Source organism: Sus scrofa, chromosome 2, assembly GCF_000003025.6.
Source record: "Sus scrofa isolate TJ Tabasco breed Duroc chromosome 2, Sscrofa11.1, whole genome shotgun sequence".
NCBI classification, from domain to species: Eukaryota; Metazoa; Chordata; class Mammalia; order Artiodactyla; family Suidae; genus Sus; species Sus scrofa.
The window spans coordinates 107,990,392-108,012,462 of record NC_010444.4 but is presented as its reverse complement, the minus strand read 5'-3'; the positions used below and the strand labels follow the sequence as shown (position 1 = coordinate 108,012,462).

The window sequence follows — 22,071 nt, the reverse complement described above, 5'->3', positions numbered from 1 at the left end:
GGTATCAGGGTGATGGTGGCCTCATAGAATGAGTTTGGGAATGTCCCTTCCTCTGCAATTTTTTGAAATAGTTTCAGAAGGATAGGTGTTAGCTCTTCTCTGAATGTTTGATAGAATTCACCTGTGAAGCCATCTGGTCCTGGACTTTTGTTTGTTGGAAATTTTTAAATCACAGTTTCAATTTCAGTTCTTGTGATAGGTCCGTTCATCTTTTCTATTTCATCTTGTTTTAGTCTTGGAAGATTGTACTTTTTTAATAATTTGTCCACTTCTTCTAGGTTGTCTATTTTATTGGCATATGGTTGCATGTCATAGTCTCTTATGACCCTTTGTATTTCTGGGATGTCCACTGTAACTTATCCTTTTTCATTTCTAATTTTATTGATTTGAGTCCTGTCTCTTATTTTCCTGATAAGTCTGGCTAAAGGTTTATCAATTTTGTTGATCTTTTCAAAGAACCAGCTTTTCGTTTCATTGATCTTTTCTATGGTTTTCTTCATTTCTATTTCATTGATTTCTGCTCTGATTTTTATGATTTCTTTTCTTCTACTAACTTTAGGTCTTCTCTGTTCTTCTCTCTCAAGCTGCTTTAGATGTAAAGTTAGGTTGTTTATTTGAGCTTTTTCTTGTTTCCTGAGGTGGGCTTGTATTGCTGTAAATTTTCCTCTTAGAATGGCTTTTGCTGCATCCCATAGGTTTTGGAATGTTGTATCTTTGTTGTCATTTGCTTCTAGGTATTTTTTTAATTTCCTATTTGATTTCTTTGGTGATCCATTGGTTGTTCAGTAGCATGTTGTTTAGTCTCCATGTGTTTGTGTTTTTTGCAGTTTTTTTTTTGTTGTTGTTATTGTTTATTTCCAATCATATAGTATTGTGGTCATAAAAGATACTTGATATGATTTCAGTTTTTTGTTTGTTTGTCTTTTGTCTTTTTAGGGCTGCACCTGTGGCATATGGATGTTCCCAGGCTAGGGGTCTAATCAGAACTACAGCTGCCAGCCTATGCTAGAGCCACAGCAGTGCCAGCCCAAGCTGTGCCTGCAGTCTACACCACAGCTCACGGCAATGCTGGATCCTTAGCCCACTGAGCAACACCAGGGATCAAGCCTGCAACCTCATGGTTCCTAGTCGGATTCGTTTCCACTGTTCCATGACAGGAACTCCTCATTTCAGTTTTTTTAAGTTACCAATGCTTGGTTTGCAGCCCAGAATGTGATCAATCCTAGAGAATGTTCCATGTGCACTTGGGAAGAATGTGTATTCTGCTGCTTTTGGATGGAATGTCCTAAAATGTCTATTACGTCCATCTGTCTAATGCTTCATTTAGAGCCTGTGTTTTCTTGTTGATTTTTTGTCTGGGTGATCTGTCCATTGATGTAAGAGAGGTGTTAAAGTCCCCCGCTATTATTGTGTTATTGTCGATTTGTCATTTTAAGGTTGTTAGCAGTTACCTAATATATTGAGTGATCCTCTGTTGGGTGTATATGTATTTAAAATTGTTATATCTTCTTCTTGGATTGATCCTTTGATCATTATGTCGTGTCCTTCTGTGTCTCTTAAGATATTCTTCATTTTAAGGAGTATTTTGTTTAATATGAGTATTGCTACTCCAGCCTTCTTTTGATTCCCATTTGCATGGAATATTTTCTTCCATCCTCTCACTTTCAATTTCTATGTGTCCCTAGAAATGAAGTGGGTCTCTTGAAGACAACATATATATGGGTCTTGTTTTTGTATCCATTCAGCCAGTCTGTGTCTTTTGGTTGGTTCATTTAGTCCATTTACATTTAAGGTAATTTTTTTCAGAAGATAGCACATTTTAATGAACTAAAAACATGTTAGGGATTCATGTATGTGTGACAGACCATTTTAAAGTTAAGTAATATGGGAATAATAATGTCATGTTCTTTAGTGGTGATTACCTCTAGTATAGTAGAAGAGAAGTATATGACATAAATTCAGCAGTGTTAGCAGGTTTATAATTCTTAAATGGGTTCATGAATGTTTAATTGTACTGCATTAAAACATGTATATTTGTTATATGTATATTTTTAGTATATTCCAGATACATAATAAAATGCCCTGGAATATTAAAATAGTTGGAGAGAAATTTAGAAGGGGCTTTTACAATGTTTTGCACTACATTTAGAATCTGAAGTAAACATACTCAAATTCTAAGCTTTAATGCAATATTGAAATAATTTTTAAAAAGCATGTGAAATATCTAAAATGTACAGAATAGAAAGCTGTGATATACTGATAATTTTTTAAAAACCACAGAACACTGCACATAGTGTAATTTCTGTAATATGCACCTTTTAAAAAATGTGGGTGCTGTATTCATAGAAAAAAAATCAGGAAAATTATACATCAAAGTATTAATAGTGTTTGTCTCTAGAATGGTTCTCAAGGATAGAGATGTGAGGGTTTTGCCTCAGAGAATTTTTGGCAATATCTGGAGACATTTTTTGTTTTCACAATTGGGAGAATGCCATCAATTTAGGAATCACTAACAAAAAGTACTTCTTAAAACTTCATGTATGAAAATTTAAAGCATATTGCTAAATAAGTCATAAGTCAAAAACAGTGTTAACAAACATTATAAAAGAAGTTTAATCTCACTTGTAGTTAGAAGAATTCAAATTCAGAGTACTATTTTGTACCCAACATATTGACAAAAATTAAAGTGTGAAAACAACAAGTGTTAGAAATATAGAAAAATAGAAGCGTGTAAATACTAGTGTTGCACATCAATTAATACAGTCAGTTTAGAGAGCAGTTCTACAGTTTCTAATAAAGTTGACAATGTAAATAATGTATGACTCAGTGTTTCCTCTTCTAGAAATGTACTGTAGAGAATTTTTCACATATCTATATGGGGAGACATATAAAATGTCTTCTGCTAGAGTTCCTATTGTGGCTCAGTGTGTTAAGAACCTGACTAGTATCCATGAGGATGTGGGTTCAATCCCTGGCCTTGCTCACTGGGTTAAAGATCCAGCATTGTGCAAGCTGTGGTGTAGGTCACAGATGTGTCTTGAACCTGGTATTCCTGTGGCTGTGGCATAGGCCAGCAGTTGCAGCTCCCATTCGATCCCCAGCCTGGAAATTTCCATATGCCACAGGTGTGGCACTGAAAAGAAAAAAAATGTCTTTTACTAAAAAACAGACTGGAGTAATTATAAAAAAACAGACTGGACTAATCAATCAATTACAATATATTAATATAGTAGGGCACAATTTAAAGTTAAAATAAGTAAATTAGTTTTGCAGTTAATATTGAGCATTTGTGAAATCATAACATTCAGGTCAAAAATAAAAATAATTTGTAAGTTTATCCTTTTGTAATTTACTATTGATGTAAAATCTTAAAAGCACAAGAGTACATGTTATTAGGGGATAAATGTAGAAGTGGCATCAATTCATGGACATAACCTTATGATAGTGGTTCTTGCTGAATAACAGTGGAGAAAGCTTTCAGCCAAGGTAATAATGTTTATTTCTTTATATATATTTTTTTTTCAAGAAAATATCAGGGAGTATATATTTGATAATAGCAAGTAAATACACCATTTCCTTTTTTTTTTTTTTGGTGTACTTGGAACATTTTTTATGATTGAAGGAAAAGAATATCAAAAGTTAAGAATTGTTCCATGTTATGCAAGGTAAATGTTTATGACTGTGTAGACAGGGTAGGCAGATGATGCTAAATTAAACTCTAAAACAACTTTTGGAGTTCCCCTTGTGGTGCAGCAGAAATGAGTCCAACTAGTATCCACAAGGTCATGAGTTCGATTCCTGGCCTTGCCCAGTGGGTCAGGGATCCAGCGTTGCCATGAGCTGTGGTGTGGGTCGAAGACGTGGCCCAGATTCTGCATTGCTGTGGATGTGGTGTTGCTGTGTCAGTGGCATGGGCCAGCAGCTGTAGCTGATTCTATCCCTAGCCTGGGAACTTCCATATGTCATGGGCGCAGCCCCAATACATTTAAGGTAATTATTGATATGTATGTTCTTACTGCCATTTTATTAATTGCTTTGGATTTGTTTTTGTTGCTCTTTTTTCTTCCCTTCTTCTCTTGCTCTCTCCTCTTGTGGTTTGATGACTATCTTTAGTGTTGTATTTGAATTGATTTTTCTTATTTATGTGTGTATCTATTGTAGATGTTTGGTTTGCAGTTATTCTGAAGTTTTGACATAAGAGTATATATATATGAGATTGTTTTAAATTGTTGGTCTCTTAATTGCAAGTGCATCTCCAGTGTCCTGCATTTGTACCCACCTCTTCTCACAATTTCTGATTTTGGTAGCATATTTATGTGTGGATAATTTCCTATATTTACTGTATATATGCCTTTACTGGTGAGCCTTGTCATTTGTACTGTTTTTGTTTCTAGTTGTGGCCTTTTCTGCCTAGAGAAGTTCCTTTAGTATTTGTTGTAAAGCTGGTTTAGTGTTGCTGAATTCTCTTAGCTTTTGCTTATCTGTGAAGCTTTTGATTTCTCCTTCAAATCGGAATGAGAGCCTTGCTGGGTAAAGTAATCTTGGTTGGAGGTTTTTTTTCTTTTTATCACTTTAAGTATATTGTGCCACTCCCTTCTGGCCTGCTGATAACCTTATCAAGGTTCCTTTGTATGTTATTCATTTCTTTTCCCTAGCTACTTTCAATATTTCTCTTTGTCTTTAATTTTGGTCAGTTTGTAATATGTGTCTTGGTGTATTCCTCCTTAGGTTTATTTTATATGGTACTTATTGTGCTTCTTGGAATTGAGTGAGTGGTTCCTTTCCCATGTTTGGGAAATTTTTGGCTATTATCTCTTCAAATATTTTTTTCTGTCCCTTTCTCTCTCTCTTCTCCTTCTATCACCCCTGTAATACCAAAGTTGGTGCATTTAACATTTTCCCAGAGTTCTCTGAGACTGTCTTCATTTCTTTTCAGTCTTTTTTCTCTTTTCTGTTCTGCATCAGCGATTTCCACTAGTCTGTCCTCCACCTCATGTATTCATTCTTCTGCCTCCTGTATTCTGCTATTGGTTGCTTCTAATGAATTTTTTATTTCAGTCATTGTATTTTGTATGTCTGCTTGCTTAAGTTTTACATCTTGTATTTTTTTGCTCAGTATTTCCTGTATATTATCAATCTTTGCCTCCAGTTTATTTCCAATGTCTTGCATCATCTTCAGCATCATCAGTCTAAGGTCTGTTTCCTGGAGGCTGAGAATCTCCAGATCACTTAGCTGTTTTTCTTTTTCTTTCTTTTTTTTTTTTTCTTTCTCCCTTATCTGAGTTATAGTTCTCTGTCTTTTCATTTTTATAGGTTTTTGGTGTGGTGACCTTTTTACAGATAACAGAGTTGTAGCCTCTCTTACTTCTGATGTCTACCCCCCTTGTGGCTGAAGTTGGTATGGGGGCTTGATATAGGCTTCCTGATGGGAGGGGCTGATGCCTGCCCACTGGTAGGTGGGGATGATTCCTATCCCTCTGGCATGTGGGGCTTTTTGTCTCTGGGTGAGATCAGAGGTGGTGCTATTTCTGAGGGATATTTAGGTAGCCTGTTTACTGATGGGTGGGGCTGTGATACCACCTGGATTATTGTTTGGCTAGGGGCTTCTCAGTGCTGATGGGTGGGACCAGATTTTCCCAAAATGGTCACCTCTAGAGGGACACATGCTGATGGACACTCCTGAGACCTTTGCCTCCAATGTCCTTTCCCCACACTGTGCCACGGTCACCCCCTGTTTTCCCAGGATACCCCCAAGAACCACAGTCAGATCTGACTCAGATTCCTGTGGAGTCTCTGCTTTGCTCTGGGACCCAATGCACATGAAATCCTGTGTATACCTTTCAAGAATGGGGTCTCCATTTCCCCCAGTCCTGTGGAGCTCCTGTGCACAATCCCCACTGGTTTCCCAATGCCAGACACTCTGGGGGCTCTTTCTCTTAATGCCAGATCCCCAGCTGTGGGGACCTGATGTGGGGCTCAGAACTCTCACTCCTATAGGTGAATCTCTGTGATACAGTTACTTTCCAGTCTATGGGCTGCCCTCCCAGTGGGTTTGGGGTTGCCTCTGTTGTGTAATTTCTCCTCTTGCTGTCTTGATGTTGCCTCCTCTTTGTCCTCAGGAGTAGGATATCTTTTTTGAAAGTTTTCAGTCCATTTGGTTGAAGGTCACTCAGCATTTGGTTGTAATTTTGTTGTTTTTATGAGAGAAGGTGAGCTCCAGTCCTTCTATTCCATCATCTTAATCCCATCTCTGAAATTTTTTGTTCATAGAAAAAAAATGATCACAGAAAGGGTCAAGATTCACTTTTTCCATATGGAAACTTTATTCCAGCATGATTTATTGAGCAGTCTATCTTTTGACCCATTGCATTACCTTGGCATTTTTTTTGAAACTCTGATCTCTCTCTCAGTCTATTTCTAGCCTCTGTTGTGTTGACTTAATATGCCTGACTTAATATGCCTAACTTATGCAAATACTGTATTGCATTGTTTACTCTGGTTTTATTATATATTTTGAAATCAAATATTTTTCTGATTTTGTTCTTTTAAAAAGTTGTTTGGGCTATTCTAGATACTTTGCCTTTCCACATTAATTTTCAAATCAATTTGTTGAATTCTGTAAAAACTTACTGGGATTTTAGTTGACTATTCTTTGATTATGTAGGTTTGGGGAAATTTGATGTCTTAACAATACTGAGTGTTCTGATACCTGACCATGGTATATCTATTTATTTATCTAGGTCTTCTCTTCTCCAAGTTTGCTAAATTCACTTACTAGTTTTAAGATCCTTTTGGCAGATTCCTTAGGATTTTTAACCTCATGATCATGTCATCAATTTTACTTCTTTCTTCTCAATCTGCATGCTTTTTATTTTTTTTCTTGCTTTGTTGGACTGGCTAGGACATACAGAACAATATTGAATAGAAGTTCTGACTTTCACAATTAAATATGTTAATTGCAGGTTTATTATTTGTCAGTTTGCAAATGTTCCCTTTTATTCTTGGTTGGGAGTTTTTAATCATCAATGATGTTGAATTTAATCAAGCATTTTTTTTCTGTATCTCTTGATACTGTCATATGGCTTTTCTTATTTATTCCATTAACATTATATATTGTTTTTTGATTTTTGAATGTTTAATCTGCTTTGCATTCCTGGGATAAATCCTTCTTACTGGCCTATTATCTTTTCTGTAGATTGTCAGATTCAGTTGCCAAAATTTTGCTAAGAATTTTTTTTTCATTTTAGAGCCACAGCTGCAGCATTTGGAAGTTCCTGGGCTAGGAGTCAAATCAGAGCTGCATCTGAGACCTATATGACAGCCACAGCAACACCAGATCCCCAGATCTGAGCCAGTCTGCAAACTGCACTTCAGCTTGAGGCAGTGCCAGATATTTAACCCACTGAGCAAGGCCAAGGATCATATCCACATCCTCAGAGAAACAATGTCAGGTCTTTAACCCACTAAACCACAATGGGGACTCCAGAATTTTTTTTAATGAGTGTATTGGTCTGTAGTTTTCTTGGAATGTTTGTCTGTCTTTACTATCAGGTTATATTGGCCTCATTAAATTAACTGAGATGTGGTTTTTTTTCTGAAAGCGTTTATGTAGGATCAGGTGACCACACAAACTGCTTCAGAATCAGTTTGTCAACTTACTGCCTCCCTGTTTTAATATTAGTATCAGCTTATTGCCTCTCAGCTCCAAACTCATCCTTTTTGCCTGCTCTGTAAAAATGGACTTGGGCCCTTTAAATATTTTTCTTTGCCAGCTGTCACAATGTTAAACTTTGACAGTAGAAGGCACTAGAGAGCCATTACACAGGAAATATTTCTTCCTGGTTCCAGTGTGCTTGCTTGGCAAGCTCCTGCAATGTGTGCCATTTCTCTAGCATCAGGCTCTTGCAGTGCTTGCATGTTCTCCAGTATCCATCTCCCACAGTGCATGGTGGCCAGAAGCACTCAGTGGATGGCAGCTTCCTCTGGTATCTCCCATGAAAAGCTTTCCCCAGCATATAGAAGAAGAACTACCACAAAGTTTTAGAATAAAGATTTCCAGCCAGTTTTGCTAGCAGGGCACTATGTTGTCTTCGTGGTCATTCAGTAAGTCATGGCTGTATTCTCTTCAACAAGGTCAGAATTTTAGTCTTTGGGTGCTCTCTTTCAGCCCCAGCAGAAGTGACTGTTCCTTGTAATGGCTATTCTATATTCTTTAGCGTTCTCTTTACTTCTTACTAGCTAATGCCTTGTTATACTAATCCCCTGTCATAGTTAATAATTCTTTATATTAAACTTTTCTGCAAACTGCCTCAAATTATTGAATGGTTTCTTTCTTCTGATTGGATCCAGACTGTTATGGAATTGGTATCAGGAATAGTCCCAGAAGATACCTTCATAAGGTTGGAATTTGGGGACTGGTTGTTATGCCTTTAATCTTGAGTTAAGTGCTGAGCTCATTGCCAATAGAAGATGGGTAGTAGTTCTTGGCATGTAGTGATATCATAATTAATCAAGGTGTCATCTGTGCGTGATAGGAATGAAATGCTTGGAAACCAGCTAGATGCTGTACTTTATCTTATGGTAGTAATGATGACTATTAGGACTCTGGTGTTGGATAGAATCTTTTGAGTGCCCTTAAGTACTTATTAAGAGAAAAGGACAAACTTAGGTTTGTTAAATCAAGTCATGATCTGAGAATTCAACTGGAACCGTGTTTAAGTTTTATGTGGACACATGTTTTCATTTCTCTTGAATTTATGCATAGGAGTGAAATTGCTTGGTCATATATAGTTTAACTATGCAATTAAAATTTTAAGTATGTCAAAGCTTTTCCATATATGTACTTAATCAGTTTAAAGAAGTTGTCATTTACTCCTAGTTCATTAAAGTGTTTTTATTAGGAAAAGATGTTGGATTTTGTCAAATGCTTTTTCTGCATTTTGATGTTCATGTGGCTCTTGGTTTTTATTGTATTAATATAGTGAATTACAATGATTCATTTTCATATATTGAATTAAAATTAAGGAGGACTGTGGCTTTGAACACTTAAATTTGGTGGAATATTCAGAATAATCATAAATATAGACAACTTATTTGAAGAGTTTTGTCTTGCAAAGTATTTATCAAAAAAATATCCTCAGAATGACTAGGCTGAAATATTTCAATACAAAGATGGAACTGAAGACATTATTTGGTAGCATTTTACTTGAGCTTATTAGACACTTGTATATTTCTAGAGTACTTTTTCAGTGAAAATATTATGATCTGCAGGGAGGAGTCATTTGGAGGTCTTAACATCTTCAAATTTATTAACTATTTTATTGGAGGTCCCTAAGACTTCACTTAGGCTGGATGATTTACTGGAAGGACTAAGAGAGAGATGTTATACTCATGCTTATGATTTATTGCAGTGGAAGGATATGAATTGAAATTAACAAAGAGAAAAGGCACATGAGACAAAATCCAGAAGAAACCTGGTCAAGCTGCCATGTTTCCTTTCCCAGGGGCATCACAGGGACATGCTTAATCTTGTAGCAACAATATCTGATAACACATGCAAAGAGTTGCCAACCAAGGAAGCTCACACGAGCCTTTGTGTCTAGGGTTTTTGTTTTTGTTTTTTGACAAAGGGGTCAGTCATGTAGGCATATAGCATCTGATTGACCTCACTATTCAGTCTATGTTACCTCACCCCTCACAACAAAAAAGGCATTCATCATAAAACATACCATTAACATAACCTATCTGATTAAAATGGTACTGTGTGGCCCAAGGTGTCTGGAACATAAAAGTTTTTTTTTTTTTTTTTTTTTTTTTTTGCCATCCCCGTGCTATGCAGAAGTTCCTGGGCCACGTATTGAACCTGTGCCATAGCAGCAACCTGAGACATAACAGTGACAATACTGGATCCTTTAACTGGTAGGCCACCAGAATTCCTAGAAGCACTCTCATATGGCAGAAAATTCCAAGGGCTCAGGGTCATCTTCTAGGAGCTAATCAAAGACCAGTCTTGAAGACAGACCTTTTTTGAGCAGACCAAACCTGCTGAGTTAACTCTTTACTGCAAAACTATAAGAAAAAAAAAGCCTTTGATTTTTATATCATTAATTTTATAAGGACAATTAGAAATAAGATCATATTAAAAATGTATTCTTCAGAAAAAATAGAAACTTTTTTTAGAGGTAAATATGGCTAAGAAATAGGTTGAGGTAACTGAGTATATAACAAGAATAAAACTCCTTTATTTTTCTATTTTGCTTTTTAGGGCCACACATGTGGCACATGGAAGTTCTCAGGCTAGGGGTTCAGTTAGAGCTGTACCTGCTGGCCTACACCACAGCCACAGCAACACAGGATCCAAGCCAAATCTGTGATGTATAGTATCTCATGGCAATGCCAGATACTTAACCCACTGAGCCACTGAGCAAGGCCAGGGATTGAACCCAAATCCTCATGGTTACTAGTTGGTTTCATTACTGCTGAGCCACAATGGGAACTCCCAATATTCCTTTGTTTTGTAAATATCAAGATATATAATAGAGATATTTGAAAAGTTTTTACTACTTTTTTTTATTTTTTTTGTCTTTTTGCTATTTATTTGGGCCACTCCCGTGGCATATGGAGGTTTCCAGGCTAGGGGTTGAATCGGAGCTGTAGCTGCCGGGCTATGCCAGAGCCACAGCAACGCTGGATCTGAGCCACATCTGCAACCTACACCACAGCTCACGGCAACGCCAGTTTGTTAACCCACTGAGCAAGGGCAGGGACCGAACCCGCAACTTCATGGTTCCTAGTCGGATTCGTCAACCACTGTGCCACGACGGGAACTCCGTTTTTACTACATTTTTAACTTCACTAATGTCATAAAATTAATTTGTCTATAAGTTAAAAAATTATGTGATTTTTAAATGTAGTACTCCATACCAGGCATTGAACCAAGAAAAATATAAACTATCATACCTCAAAGATGGGAATCTACAATTGGCTATCTGACCTGCTTGGGCTTGAAAGCAGTGAAAAAAAGCAATAACTGTGCTTGTGGATAGTGGTACACTGGAGGTCAGAGGCATGTAGTGATTTAAAAGAATTGTTTAAAATGTTGCCTGGAGTTAAGTTCTTATTAGAGGCAAGACTTGGGAGACCGGTGGCTTCTATAGTTGATTCCTGTGTGGAACTTGACTGCAAAAATTTTGGAGTTTACTGCTTCTCATTGCACTGAAAAATTTACAGAAAGAAAGTAAGAAATTTAGGGCACAGTTAGAAAATGTGTGAACTTCTCTGATGGTTCTGTGAGAATCTTATCACTTTCAGCCACATGCTACATGAACAGTACCAACCCTTATTCACAGCTGCAGAATTACAATGTTAAGTTGAAATAATAAATTCACTAGATCACTTATGTGAGAGTTGGAGTGTTGATTGAGGAGAAGTGGAACCCTGAGACTTGGGACAAAGGCATTTGGCTGGAATTCCATGAATCCAACAACCATGTACCTTGAAATCTTGATCCTCCTTTCCCAATAGGAGCAACTCTTCTTCCTGTGTCTCAAGCCAAAGTAATTCCTTGCTTTGAGACACTGAATTTACTTCACCTGAGTTAAGGGGCTGCTGATTGCCCTCATTACCTACCTTACCATCCCTATTGCTACTAGACTCATGGCTAAAATCAGACTCCAGCCTTCTTAGAATTATGAACATAAAATCTGCCCTGGGAGATAATATCATATACACCAAAAATTTTCCTGCCCCTTCAATGACGTAATGTCTCTAGGGACCAATTGGTATGGATTGTATAAGTTTACCTCTTCTCGAAGGATGGAAAAGTTTCTTCATGTGTACCACCCACTGCTAAGAAAGACCATAATCTTTGGTGAGCCTCTGGGTTTTTTGAAGGTGAAAGTATGCTATAGTATAATGCTATCTGTAACATTATAGCCCTGAAAAACAGAGGAAAAAGGAAATCCTCTCAGTAGACAAAGCATTGAAGAATACATCTGATTTATTGCCTAGATACCATGCTGCTTTTGCCTAATGGTCTGACCATTTTGTGACTAGGAAGGGGCTGGGTAAGTGGCATGTCTTTCTGAGTGAGCAATGTTATCCTATGTGAATGTTCACCAAAAGAAATCCATTGCAGAGGCAGCTCTCAATAATGAAGTAGATAGATAACGACCCTGTGACTATAATCAGCCTCTCTCCTCTGCCATTGTATGTCTTATTCAATGGGCTCATATTTATAGTAACAGTTGCATCAAGGATAGAGGATTATATGAGAGCTGAATGCAAGGATTTTTCTTTACCAGAGCTGATGTTGCTATTTCACTTCTGAATGCCTGAATTGCCACCAGGAAAATTCAATACAGTCCAGGAAATAACTCCACTCCCTAGTGAAACCAACCATCATCTGGAGTTAGGCTGATTATGTTATCTGCTTCTATTATAGAGTGGGAAATATTTTCTCCTCACTGAAATAGATATTTATTTTGGATCCTTGTTCTTCTTACATCACCACAATTCTGTCAGAACAACTATAACTGGGCTTAATGAATGCCTCATACAATATCATAACATCTTAAATATTATCACATTTCTTTTAGTGCAGAAACTAATTTTAAAGCAAAGGAAGTACCTCAGGAAGTTCATGTCCATGGAATTGACTGCTCTTATTACATAGCCCAATATCCAGAACCTTTTGACCTTACAGATCATATAATGTCTAATTGAAGACTCGGATGAGGCTTCAGCTAGGAAATAGCAATAAAAATTTGGGGGTACTGTCCTGTGGAGTGAGGCACATACTTTATGGTAACAACCTATATATGTTATCTGAGATCAAGAGGAAGAAGAGAGGGTGAATAATGGAAAAAGCAAATTATACATATCAACTGTGCTCTCATAACCATTTTGAGAAATAAAAACTGTAGCCAACTCTGCATTTTTCTCTTGTTTATTTTATGTATACACACAGAAGCATATACATTTGTGCGTGTATGTATTTCCGTTTCTAATTATTTCTCTTCCTCTTTCCCTTCTATTTTATAGAAGAGTATTGTGGAAGGTAACTACTAATTTGTCTCTAGGTTACAAAATATTCCTGAATTAGAAGGAGAATTGATACCCCAGAGATGGACACAGTTACCAACAGGAGATTCCTTGCCTTGGCCATTATCCTTCTTTGCCACATCTAAAATGAGAGTTGAAGAAAATTCATTTAGTTGCTGCAAAATTTATATATGCATTTATTTATTTTTGCTTTTTTGTTTAGGCCACACCTGAGGCATATGGAAGTTCCCAGGCTACAGGTTGAATTGGAGCTATAGCTGCCAGCCTACGCCACAGCCACAGCAATGCAGGATCTGAGCCGTGTCTGTGACCTATACCACAGCTCACAGCAACACTGGATCCTTAACCCCCTGAGCACGGCCAGGAATTGAACCAGCATCCTCATGGATATGGGTCAGGTTCGTTACTGCTGTGCCACAATGGGAACTCCCAGGTGCACCAAAATTTTCAAATCCTGTTTCCTGCAGTTCTGTTAAACTCTGTGGTTCTAAGTCTGATCATGGTTTCTTTTGCAGTATACTTCCCTCAAAGATTTAGTTAGGCTTACGTCTTTGCTTAATTATTGCTTTACTTATAACTTTTTATACCATTTATACCTTGCAATTTAGTTTTTATGTTAAAGAAAATCCATTCAGGTTTGTGATTGAACTAAAAGAGGGGTTAAAATTACTTTGAAATGGATATGGTGACTGGACTGTGTGTCTCCCATTTTGGGGAAAAAGTGAGAACATCTTTGTAAGTGTGATAATTGCAACATTAGGCAGAAGCATGCTTATGTTGCTATTAATTTGGTATGGAAATTTAAATATGGAAAGAAATGAGAAAACATGTCCTGAGTAGTCTCAAAAGTGAACTCTTCAAGTTATTTATCTGTTGGCCATGAACTTCATTGTTGCCCTTGTGGCCTCATTCCTATTTCCAAGGGGATTGGCAGCCTGTAAACTACATTTTCCAGACTTCCTTGCCAGCTGGCTTCCGCTTAGGTGTTGTGGGTAAGAGCCTCTGACAGTACATTTGAAAAGGGGGCAAAGGGAAGCCTCTCTCTTTTTTCTTTCTCTATTCTGGGGATGATTTTGGCAGCAGCAGCAGCAATACTGAATACTTGACGGCTCCTGGATTTATAGTCAGGAATGAATAAAGTTCTATCAGCAACAACAGTGGATGTTGCAGCAGTACAGTGCTCATGGGCACTGGCTCAAGCAACTGCAAGAGCAGCAGAAACAGCAGGTAACTATGAAGTAGCTAGCTTTCATAGCATTAGTAGGTATGTGGGTCCTGGCTTTCTGCAAAGAGGTAGTGCTTGCAGTTCCAACAGCAGCTATCACTGCCTTAGCAACTTAGTGTCATATATATCATGAGTTTTGATTAGTAACTATTTTTTTCTTTTCACTCCAAAAATGTGTTACTTTTCTAACCAACCCCTATATCAATTTCTGTTTCAAATATTTAGTAGTTTTATTTTTCACAGTTGGATGCTGAGTTGTAGAAATGCACACATATACCATTTACTTAATATTCAAGAACATGAAAAACTGTATACCATATTGTTTAAGGATAGATGTATATATACATTGTCAATAAAAGTGTTAAAATGGCTCAGAAATGGTAAACTTCAAGTATAGAATATGAGTTACAGAATGAGAGAAGAATGTGTTTAGGGTACATGTTGGGCTTCAACAGTTTTGATAATGCTTTCTTTTCTTTTTTTTTTTTTGTCTTTTGTCTTTTTTGCTGTTGTTGTTGTTGCTATTTCTTGGGCCGCTCCCGCGGCATATGGAGGTTCCCAGGCTAGGGGTTGAATCGGACCTGTAGCCACCGGCCTACGCCAGAGCCACAGCAACGTGGGATCCGAGCCGCGTCTGCAACCTACACCACAGCTCACAGCAACGCCGGATCGTTAACCCACTGAGCAAGGGCAGGGACTGAACCTGCAACCTCATGGTTCCTAGTCGGATTCGTTAACCACTGCGCCACGACGGGAACTCCATGCTTTATTTTCTATTCTGGATGGGAGATAAACAAATATTCATTGGATTGTTATTTATTCATTCTTAAATAATTGAAACAATACATTAAAATATTCTTCAGTAAATGCCTCATAAATATAGTTTAAAAAAGTTATAAAAATTCAATTAGCAAATATTTCATAGATGTTAAGATTTATAAGTGTTTTAGAAAAGGAATTATTATATGTTTATAGATATTAAACATTCAGAGTAATGTAAAATAAATTTAAATCATTATAAATTGTTTTGGTTTTCAATGATTTTTTTTTTTTTAAATAATGTCACCCTGTTTGTTTTATGGGGGACACGGATGTATTTATTCATCTTTAGGCCAGGCCTATGGCATGTAGAATTTCTCAGGCCAGGAACTGAACCCATGCCACAGTAATGACCTGAGCCACTGCAGTGATGATGCCAGATTCTTAACCTACTGTGCCACGAGAGAACTCCTGTTTTTTTTTTTTTATGATTATAAAGATGATCTATTTTGTCTTTGTAAAGATAATTTTATGCTTCCTTTTTTTTCTTTTTATATTTTAGGTATTGTGTTTGGCCTTGTAGATATGAGCAATGACATTTTCCTGAAGAACAGTAATCTGAAAACTGCTGAGAATTTAGTGTTGTCATTGACTTATGATATTTCATCTTGCCTGGTAGTAGTGTTTATAGCATACTATGGAGGAAAAGGAAGCATACCAAGATGGATTACAGCTTCCTCTTTTTTAGTAGGATTTGGATCACTTTTATTTGCTTTTCCATACTTTAGTGGTGGATTTAATGAAGAAAATGTTGAATCTGAAGGTAAGATTTTAAAAGATGATGTCATTCATCAAATCATTATTCATGTAAACCATTGGAACTGGGAACTTAAAATAGACTGTGATACTTAATCTATCTGTACATTCATTGATCTGTATTTATTTATATCATAATGTTTATTAAGGTAATTAATGGTAGCTGCCTAATAGCATGTATGCCATTCTCCTACCTCCCATGATCATATACTTTTTCATCTAAGAGATAGGCCTAGGAAGATTAAAGAATATTTTGGGATAATTATTCTGTGAAAAGTTTTTCTTTTACCAATTTTTATGTATATTGTAAATCTTTTGAGAGCTTTGATAATTCCTTATGTCTTCCACAATATATTTTAATTGATCCATTTTTTTTGACCTCAGCACACATATACACAAGTACAAAAGCCAAGATAAACAGTTGTACACAGACATACACACACACACAAAAAAATCAGAACTTTTCCAGCTGCTTCTACCATTTCAAAATGGATACTGACCTTTGACATAGGACTTGGAATCTGAAAAGATTGGTGGCTTCTTTTCTTTCTTTCTTTCTTTTTTTTTCCTATTTATTCCATAATTTTTGCTACTCTCAGTAGATAAAAAGGCTATTTGAAGTTTCACAGCACTATTTCTGACACTTTTTGTTTGTTTGTTTGTTTTTTTAGGGCCACACCTATGGCATATGGAAGTTACCAGGCTACAGGTCAAATCAGAGCTACTGCTGCTGGCCTACACCACAGCCACAGCAGTGTGGTATCTGAGCTGTATCTGTGACCTACACCACAGCGCATGACAACACTGGATCCTTTAACCCACTGAGCGAGGCCTGGGATTGAACCCTTGTCCTAATGGATACTAGTCAGACTCGTTACTGCTAAGCTGCAATAGGAACTCCTATTTCTGACACTGTGTCAGGTATTTTTTTTGTTGTGAATAGTCTTATGAAAGTTTTGGAAACTTTAAGTTTTAGCAAGACATGATGGAAAAGTCATGAGAATGTCTCTGTGTGTGTACTCTTTTACACCTGCTTATGATGTTTAAAAGTATAACATGTAATGCTTGTGATGTTTAAAAGTATGTTTGTGATGTGTTTATTCTGTGCATTTACAATTTAATTTTTTAAAGTTTATATTAAATACAATAATTCACATGTTAATATAATTAAAATATTTATATACTGTATAATTCATATTATAAATAACTGATATGTATCACAATATATATCATCAATTTATGAAGTATATAATATTGACATGTATTTATAATCTCTTATATTTGTAGAATATAAATATGTAGAATAAATACATTTATTATTTGTGAATATAAATTTATTATATTTGTAGAATTGATAGCTAGTTGAATTAGAAGATGACTTATGGAAAGAAGGGAATGAAGAATTTACTTCTTTTCTTCCCTTAACCAGGTTCTGGTCAGAAAGGGTGAAAAGTTAGGAACCTCTGCTTGAGACATTAAAAATGCTACCCCGGAGTTCCTGTTGTCACTCAGTGGTAATGAACTTGACTGGTATCCATGAGGATGCAGGTTTGATCCCTGGCCTCGCTCAGTGGGTTAAGGATCTGGCATTACCGTGAGCTGTGGTGTAGGGTGCAGACGAGGCTCAGATCTGGCATTTCTGTGGCTGGGGTGTAGGCTGACAGCTGTAGCTCCAAATTGACTTCTAACCTGGGAACTTCCATATGCCATATGTGTGGCCCTAAAAAGCAAAAAAAAAAAAAAAAAAGAGCTACTTGATGGGTACTCAGGAGTAATGGAGGTAGAAATAGTTCAGTCTTTCTTCCTTTGTAATTTCTTTATATTATCTAGATTCTATATATTTTATTTTCTGCTTGTGATTAGGCACAGGCAGTTTTTATCTGGCACCATTCAGTGCATTTACTGGGTAACCCTCTGCTTGGTGTTAGAGAAGCCAAAATAAAGAGTCTTTGCAAATAGAAGTGCTCGTTTCGTATACCTATCTATGCAGATATTTTATTAATTTTCTTTAAAAGTGTAGTTCTTACATAACTAATTTTCTACTCTCTGTCCACACTTCAATTTATGCGTGTGTATGTTTTTAATTTTTGTATTTTCATCCTTTTTTCCTGGATACTTCTCTTATTGTTTTCTGAATATCTCTCCTGTTCTATCCTTTGTCTCTATCCCCCAGTTACCTGTCATACTTACCTTTCCTCTATGACTGGTGTAAACCTCTTTGGAACAGTCTATTTACCACCACCTTACACTCCCTTTCTCTACCCCTTCTATCCTGTCACAGCTTTCCATACTCATGACTTCTGTCTCTGTGCCTCAACTAACATGTAGAAATCATATTCTACCAAATCCTTGAGAAGTTAGAACTAATTTTCTCTACTAGCTCATGAAAACAGTTGTATCACACTCTGATCTTTGGTTTCTCGATCTTTCCATGTAATTGAACACTTAGCATGTCCATGATTGTAGTGCACTGTCACTTTACTAATAACGTCCTAAATATCTATTATTTCGCTCTGATTATATCCCCTAATTCTTCTAACTCACTCATGCAACAGAGACATCAGTTCTTTCCTTTCATTGGAACCTTCATTATATGGACATCTACTTTTTCCCTTTATCAGATTCTCCTGGTTATTACTTTCTTTCATTGGTAGACATTTTCTGTTCCTTAATATGACATGTTAGAGTATTTCAAATATAGTATAATCATTATCATAAACTCTCTGTCCCATTGTCATTTCTTGTTCCTGATCTGGAAAACTTTTGAACCAACCATATATCTTTCTTTTGTATCTATACCTGGGCTGTTGATGAGTGTTTTAGAGAGAAAGCACAAAAGATGACAGCTTAGTCCTGTAATGAATGTGTTACTTTCAATCTCATTATACTCTCAAATGGATCCATTCCTTTGACTTTTATTTTTTCAGTCCCCTTTCTTCCATAATTCACAATAAAATTTTTATATTTTCCTCATGTCTTGGTCTGGGCTGCTATAATAAAAATATAATACACTGGTGGTTAAAGAACAGAAATTTATTTCTCAAAACTCTGAAGGCTGGGAGTCCAAGATCCAGGATCCAACTGATTCGTTTCTTTGTTATGTCCTCAGATAGCAAGCAGAGAGGGAAGGGGAGAGAGGGAAAGCAAACTCTCTTGTGTGTCTTCTTATAAGGTTACTAATCCCATTCATGAGGTTGCTGCCTTCATGACTTAATTACTGCCCAAAAGCTCCATCTCAAAATACCATCATATTGGGGATGGAGATTTCAACAGATGAAACCCTAAACATTCATTCTGTAGCATCTCACTCCACTCTTATCTTCTGTGTTGGATGGAAAATACATGCCATAATTGAAAACTGCCTTAATTTGTTTTACTACAAAAATTATCATTTTGCCTGTAATTTTATGTTGGCATTCTTTACTTCTTCCTTCCTGCTAAAATGGAAGTGCTATTCTCCTGCTAAACCTTCTGTGCTCTTTTGCCTCTTTGGGGACTTTATTCCTTTAATGATCTTTCTCCGCTTTCTGCAAATTCTCCGTATCTTTTGATTCCCACTTATTGGCACTTAATGGCTCAATTTTTTCCCCCATTCTTACAACAGAAACAACAATAGAGTAGGTGTAGAGTAGGGAGAAGAGTTTAATTTTACTAGGGCTGCAATTTTATTAAGGCATTGTGTGATATGAAAGAGAACAAGGGATTTAAAACTGTTAAGATGGCAGTGAGAGAAGTAAGGGGACTCTGAAAGAATGAAAAGGTTTGTAGGTCTGGTGGGTTTTAAAGACTGTTGGATCTGGGTTATAGAAGGAGTGAGCTACTAGAAGGGAAAGCTAGAGACAGTTTGAGTATAGGATGCTTGAAATTGCAATTAAGGAAGGTTTGTAGTTCTTGTTTCTGAAAGTTTCAAAAGAGTTGCTAAGGTAAGTGGAGTATAAGTACATGGACAGAGAAGGGGTCAAGGAACTAAGAGGCTAGGGTGTTAAAAATATTACATTGATAGTGACATCACCACAAGTTAATATGTCTGTGTAAAATGGAATCGTCAATATTTTGGACCACAATTCTAGATATCTCCTCCCATTTGACAGGGGTTCAAGTATCATTCTGTATGGACTGAACCAGATGGCAATTTCCATTTGTGGACTATTTTGCAATAACCAGTTTTCCCCTGATATTTTAGGAGCATTTATTAAATTCCAATCAAAATAGGCACAATCAAAATGACCTAATAGCATTGCCTGAATCTACCAATCTAATAATAAATGTAATTCCAGCAAATATTTATTTACTATTGGTCTACAACCATGTGAATTTTAAAAAAGCATAAGAAATAGATCTTCACCTACAGGAATTTAAAATCTAGTACATTACCATCTAATGACTAACTCTAAGAGAAAGAAAATTTTTATTGTATAACACCTTGACCTCATAAACCTATATTATAGAAGTTTGTGGGTCTAAAATGGGAAACTATTTGTGACATGAAGTTAATGTGAAAATTGCTAAAGTAGATCTAGGACTAAATTCAGAAGGTAAACTTTAATTTCAGATAATTTAGAACATTAGAAATACTTTTACCCTGGTGTCAAAATTCAGGGGTACCAGATTCCAACTTTAAGAGAAATATGTATGTATGTGTGTTATGTATGTGTATATATGTATATATACCTATGTACACATAAGTTTGTATGTACATATAATCATGCATACATATTTATGTTTGGTTTATATGTGTGTACCTTTTCCAGTATTCTCACAAATTTTCTGTAATCATTCCTTTTTTTTTCTGAGAACATTATGATTGATTGTAGAATTACTACTTTCAATATAAATGAAATGTTACCTGAAATAAAAGCATAATGGTGGAAATAGCTTATAAAAGGTAAAATGTTTGATAGAAGATACTGCGTATTTGTTGTATGTTTAACTTTTGACTCATTTAACGAAAATATAATTATCTTTCAAAAGTTATTTGCCAAGAAAGGAGGATGGCCAAGGTTTGCAAGAAATCTTCATTATCATTCCAATCAAAATATATGACTTTCTTCATCCTTGGGCAGTGTGTGCAGGGAATAGCAGCTATACCTCTTTATGTCCTTGGAATAACCTTTATTTATAAGAGCGTTGCCACACACTCAGCTGCTATTTATCTAGGCAAGTTTTTCCCCTTCTAATATAATTTATATAATTTTTGTCCTATCAAACTGTATATGCTGAAGTCAGTTCATTTCTCTAGGAAAAAAAAATCTCATTACCAGATTAAATTACTCAAGTAGTATATAGTAAGATGTTGCTGCCATCATGTCCATAAGGGAATAGAAACGTTATTTTATGTTCCCTCAGGGCTAGATTCAGTGTGGTGCTGAAATAATCATTATTATACCAAGCTCTTTTCATACATTAATTCACTTAATCTTTTGGGCAGGGGCTTTGTTACTTTGAAGTTAATGAAAATATAATCTTGTTCATCTTATCAAGAAGAGTTATATGTTATTTAATTAGTTAACTATAATATAGTATACTCTATTTTCAATATTTTGTGATAATATATAATAAGTATTTATACAATACAATAAGTAATCCTGGTGTATATCTCACAATAATCTGTACTTTCTTATATTGTGATAGCTTCTTGTCCTGGTAGATCAACTATTTATACAAGGTTATCTGTCATTTTTGAAAAAAAATGTTAAAGTTGTTTTTGCATACCTACTGTGATAGTGATTTAATAGATAATAGCACTTTACACCAAAATAATAATTTTCCACCAGAGGTAAGGAAAGTCATGTCAGTAAACTAAAATAGGTGATATTCATATTTATGTTTGCATTTAAGAAAAATTGGCAGTTTTATTGGTGTTAGCTGATGGCAGCAACAATTCTGTTTGTTTTACTTTTGGTTCTACTGAATAGCAATTAAAACACAGATCAATACACTGCAGAGAGTAGCTTACTTTATTGCTGCCTTCTGCCACCCTGGCAGCAAAAGTGAAGGGTGCAAAGTGATGTTTATGTTAAAGTATCATTTTGCTTTAGTACCACAAATTAAAGAGATATAAGGTCTATTGAATTTATATTAAATATACATATATTTATTTTATACTACGTTAATGTATAGATTGAATAAGGTACAGTGAATTATAAAATTACCTGAGTTTCTCAGTCTGCATGTTTTTGTGATATTTTTTAGATGTTACTAATATTTAC

The 22,071-nt window shown here is 36.0% G+C and overlaps 1 protein-coding gene across 1 annotated transcript in view; it reads left to right on the top strand.

Moving 5' to 3' along the window:
* SLCO6A1 (solute carrier organic anion transporter family member 6A1) overlaps window positions 1-22,071 on the top strand; it is a 97,158-nt gene that overhangs the window by 5,213 nt on the left and 69,874 nt on the right. The window contains exons 2-3 of the mRNA XM_021085154.1: window positions 15,566-15,869; window positions 20,834-21,019. Of these exons, the coding sequence (XP_020940813.1) occupies window positions 15,566-15,869; window positions 20,834-21,019 (490 nt within the window). The remainder of the gene's footprint in view (window positions 1-15,565; window positions 15,870-20,833; window positions 21,020-22,071) is intronic.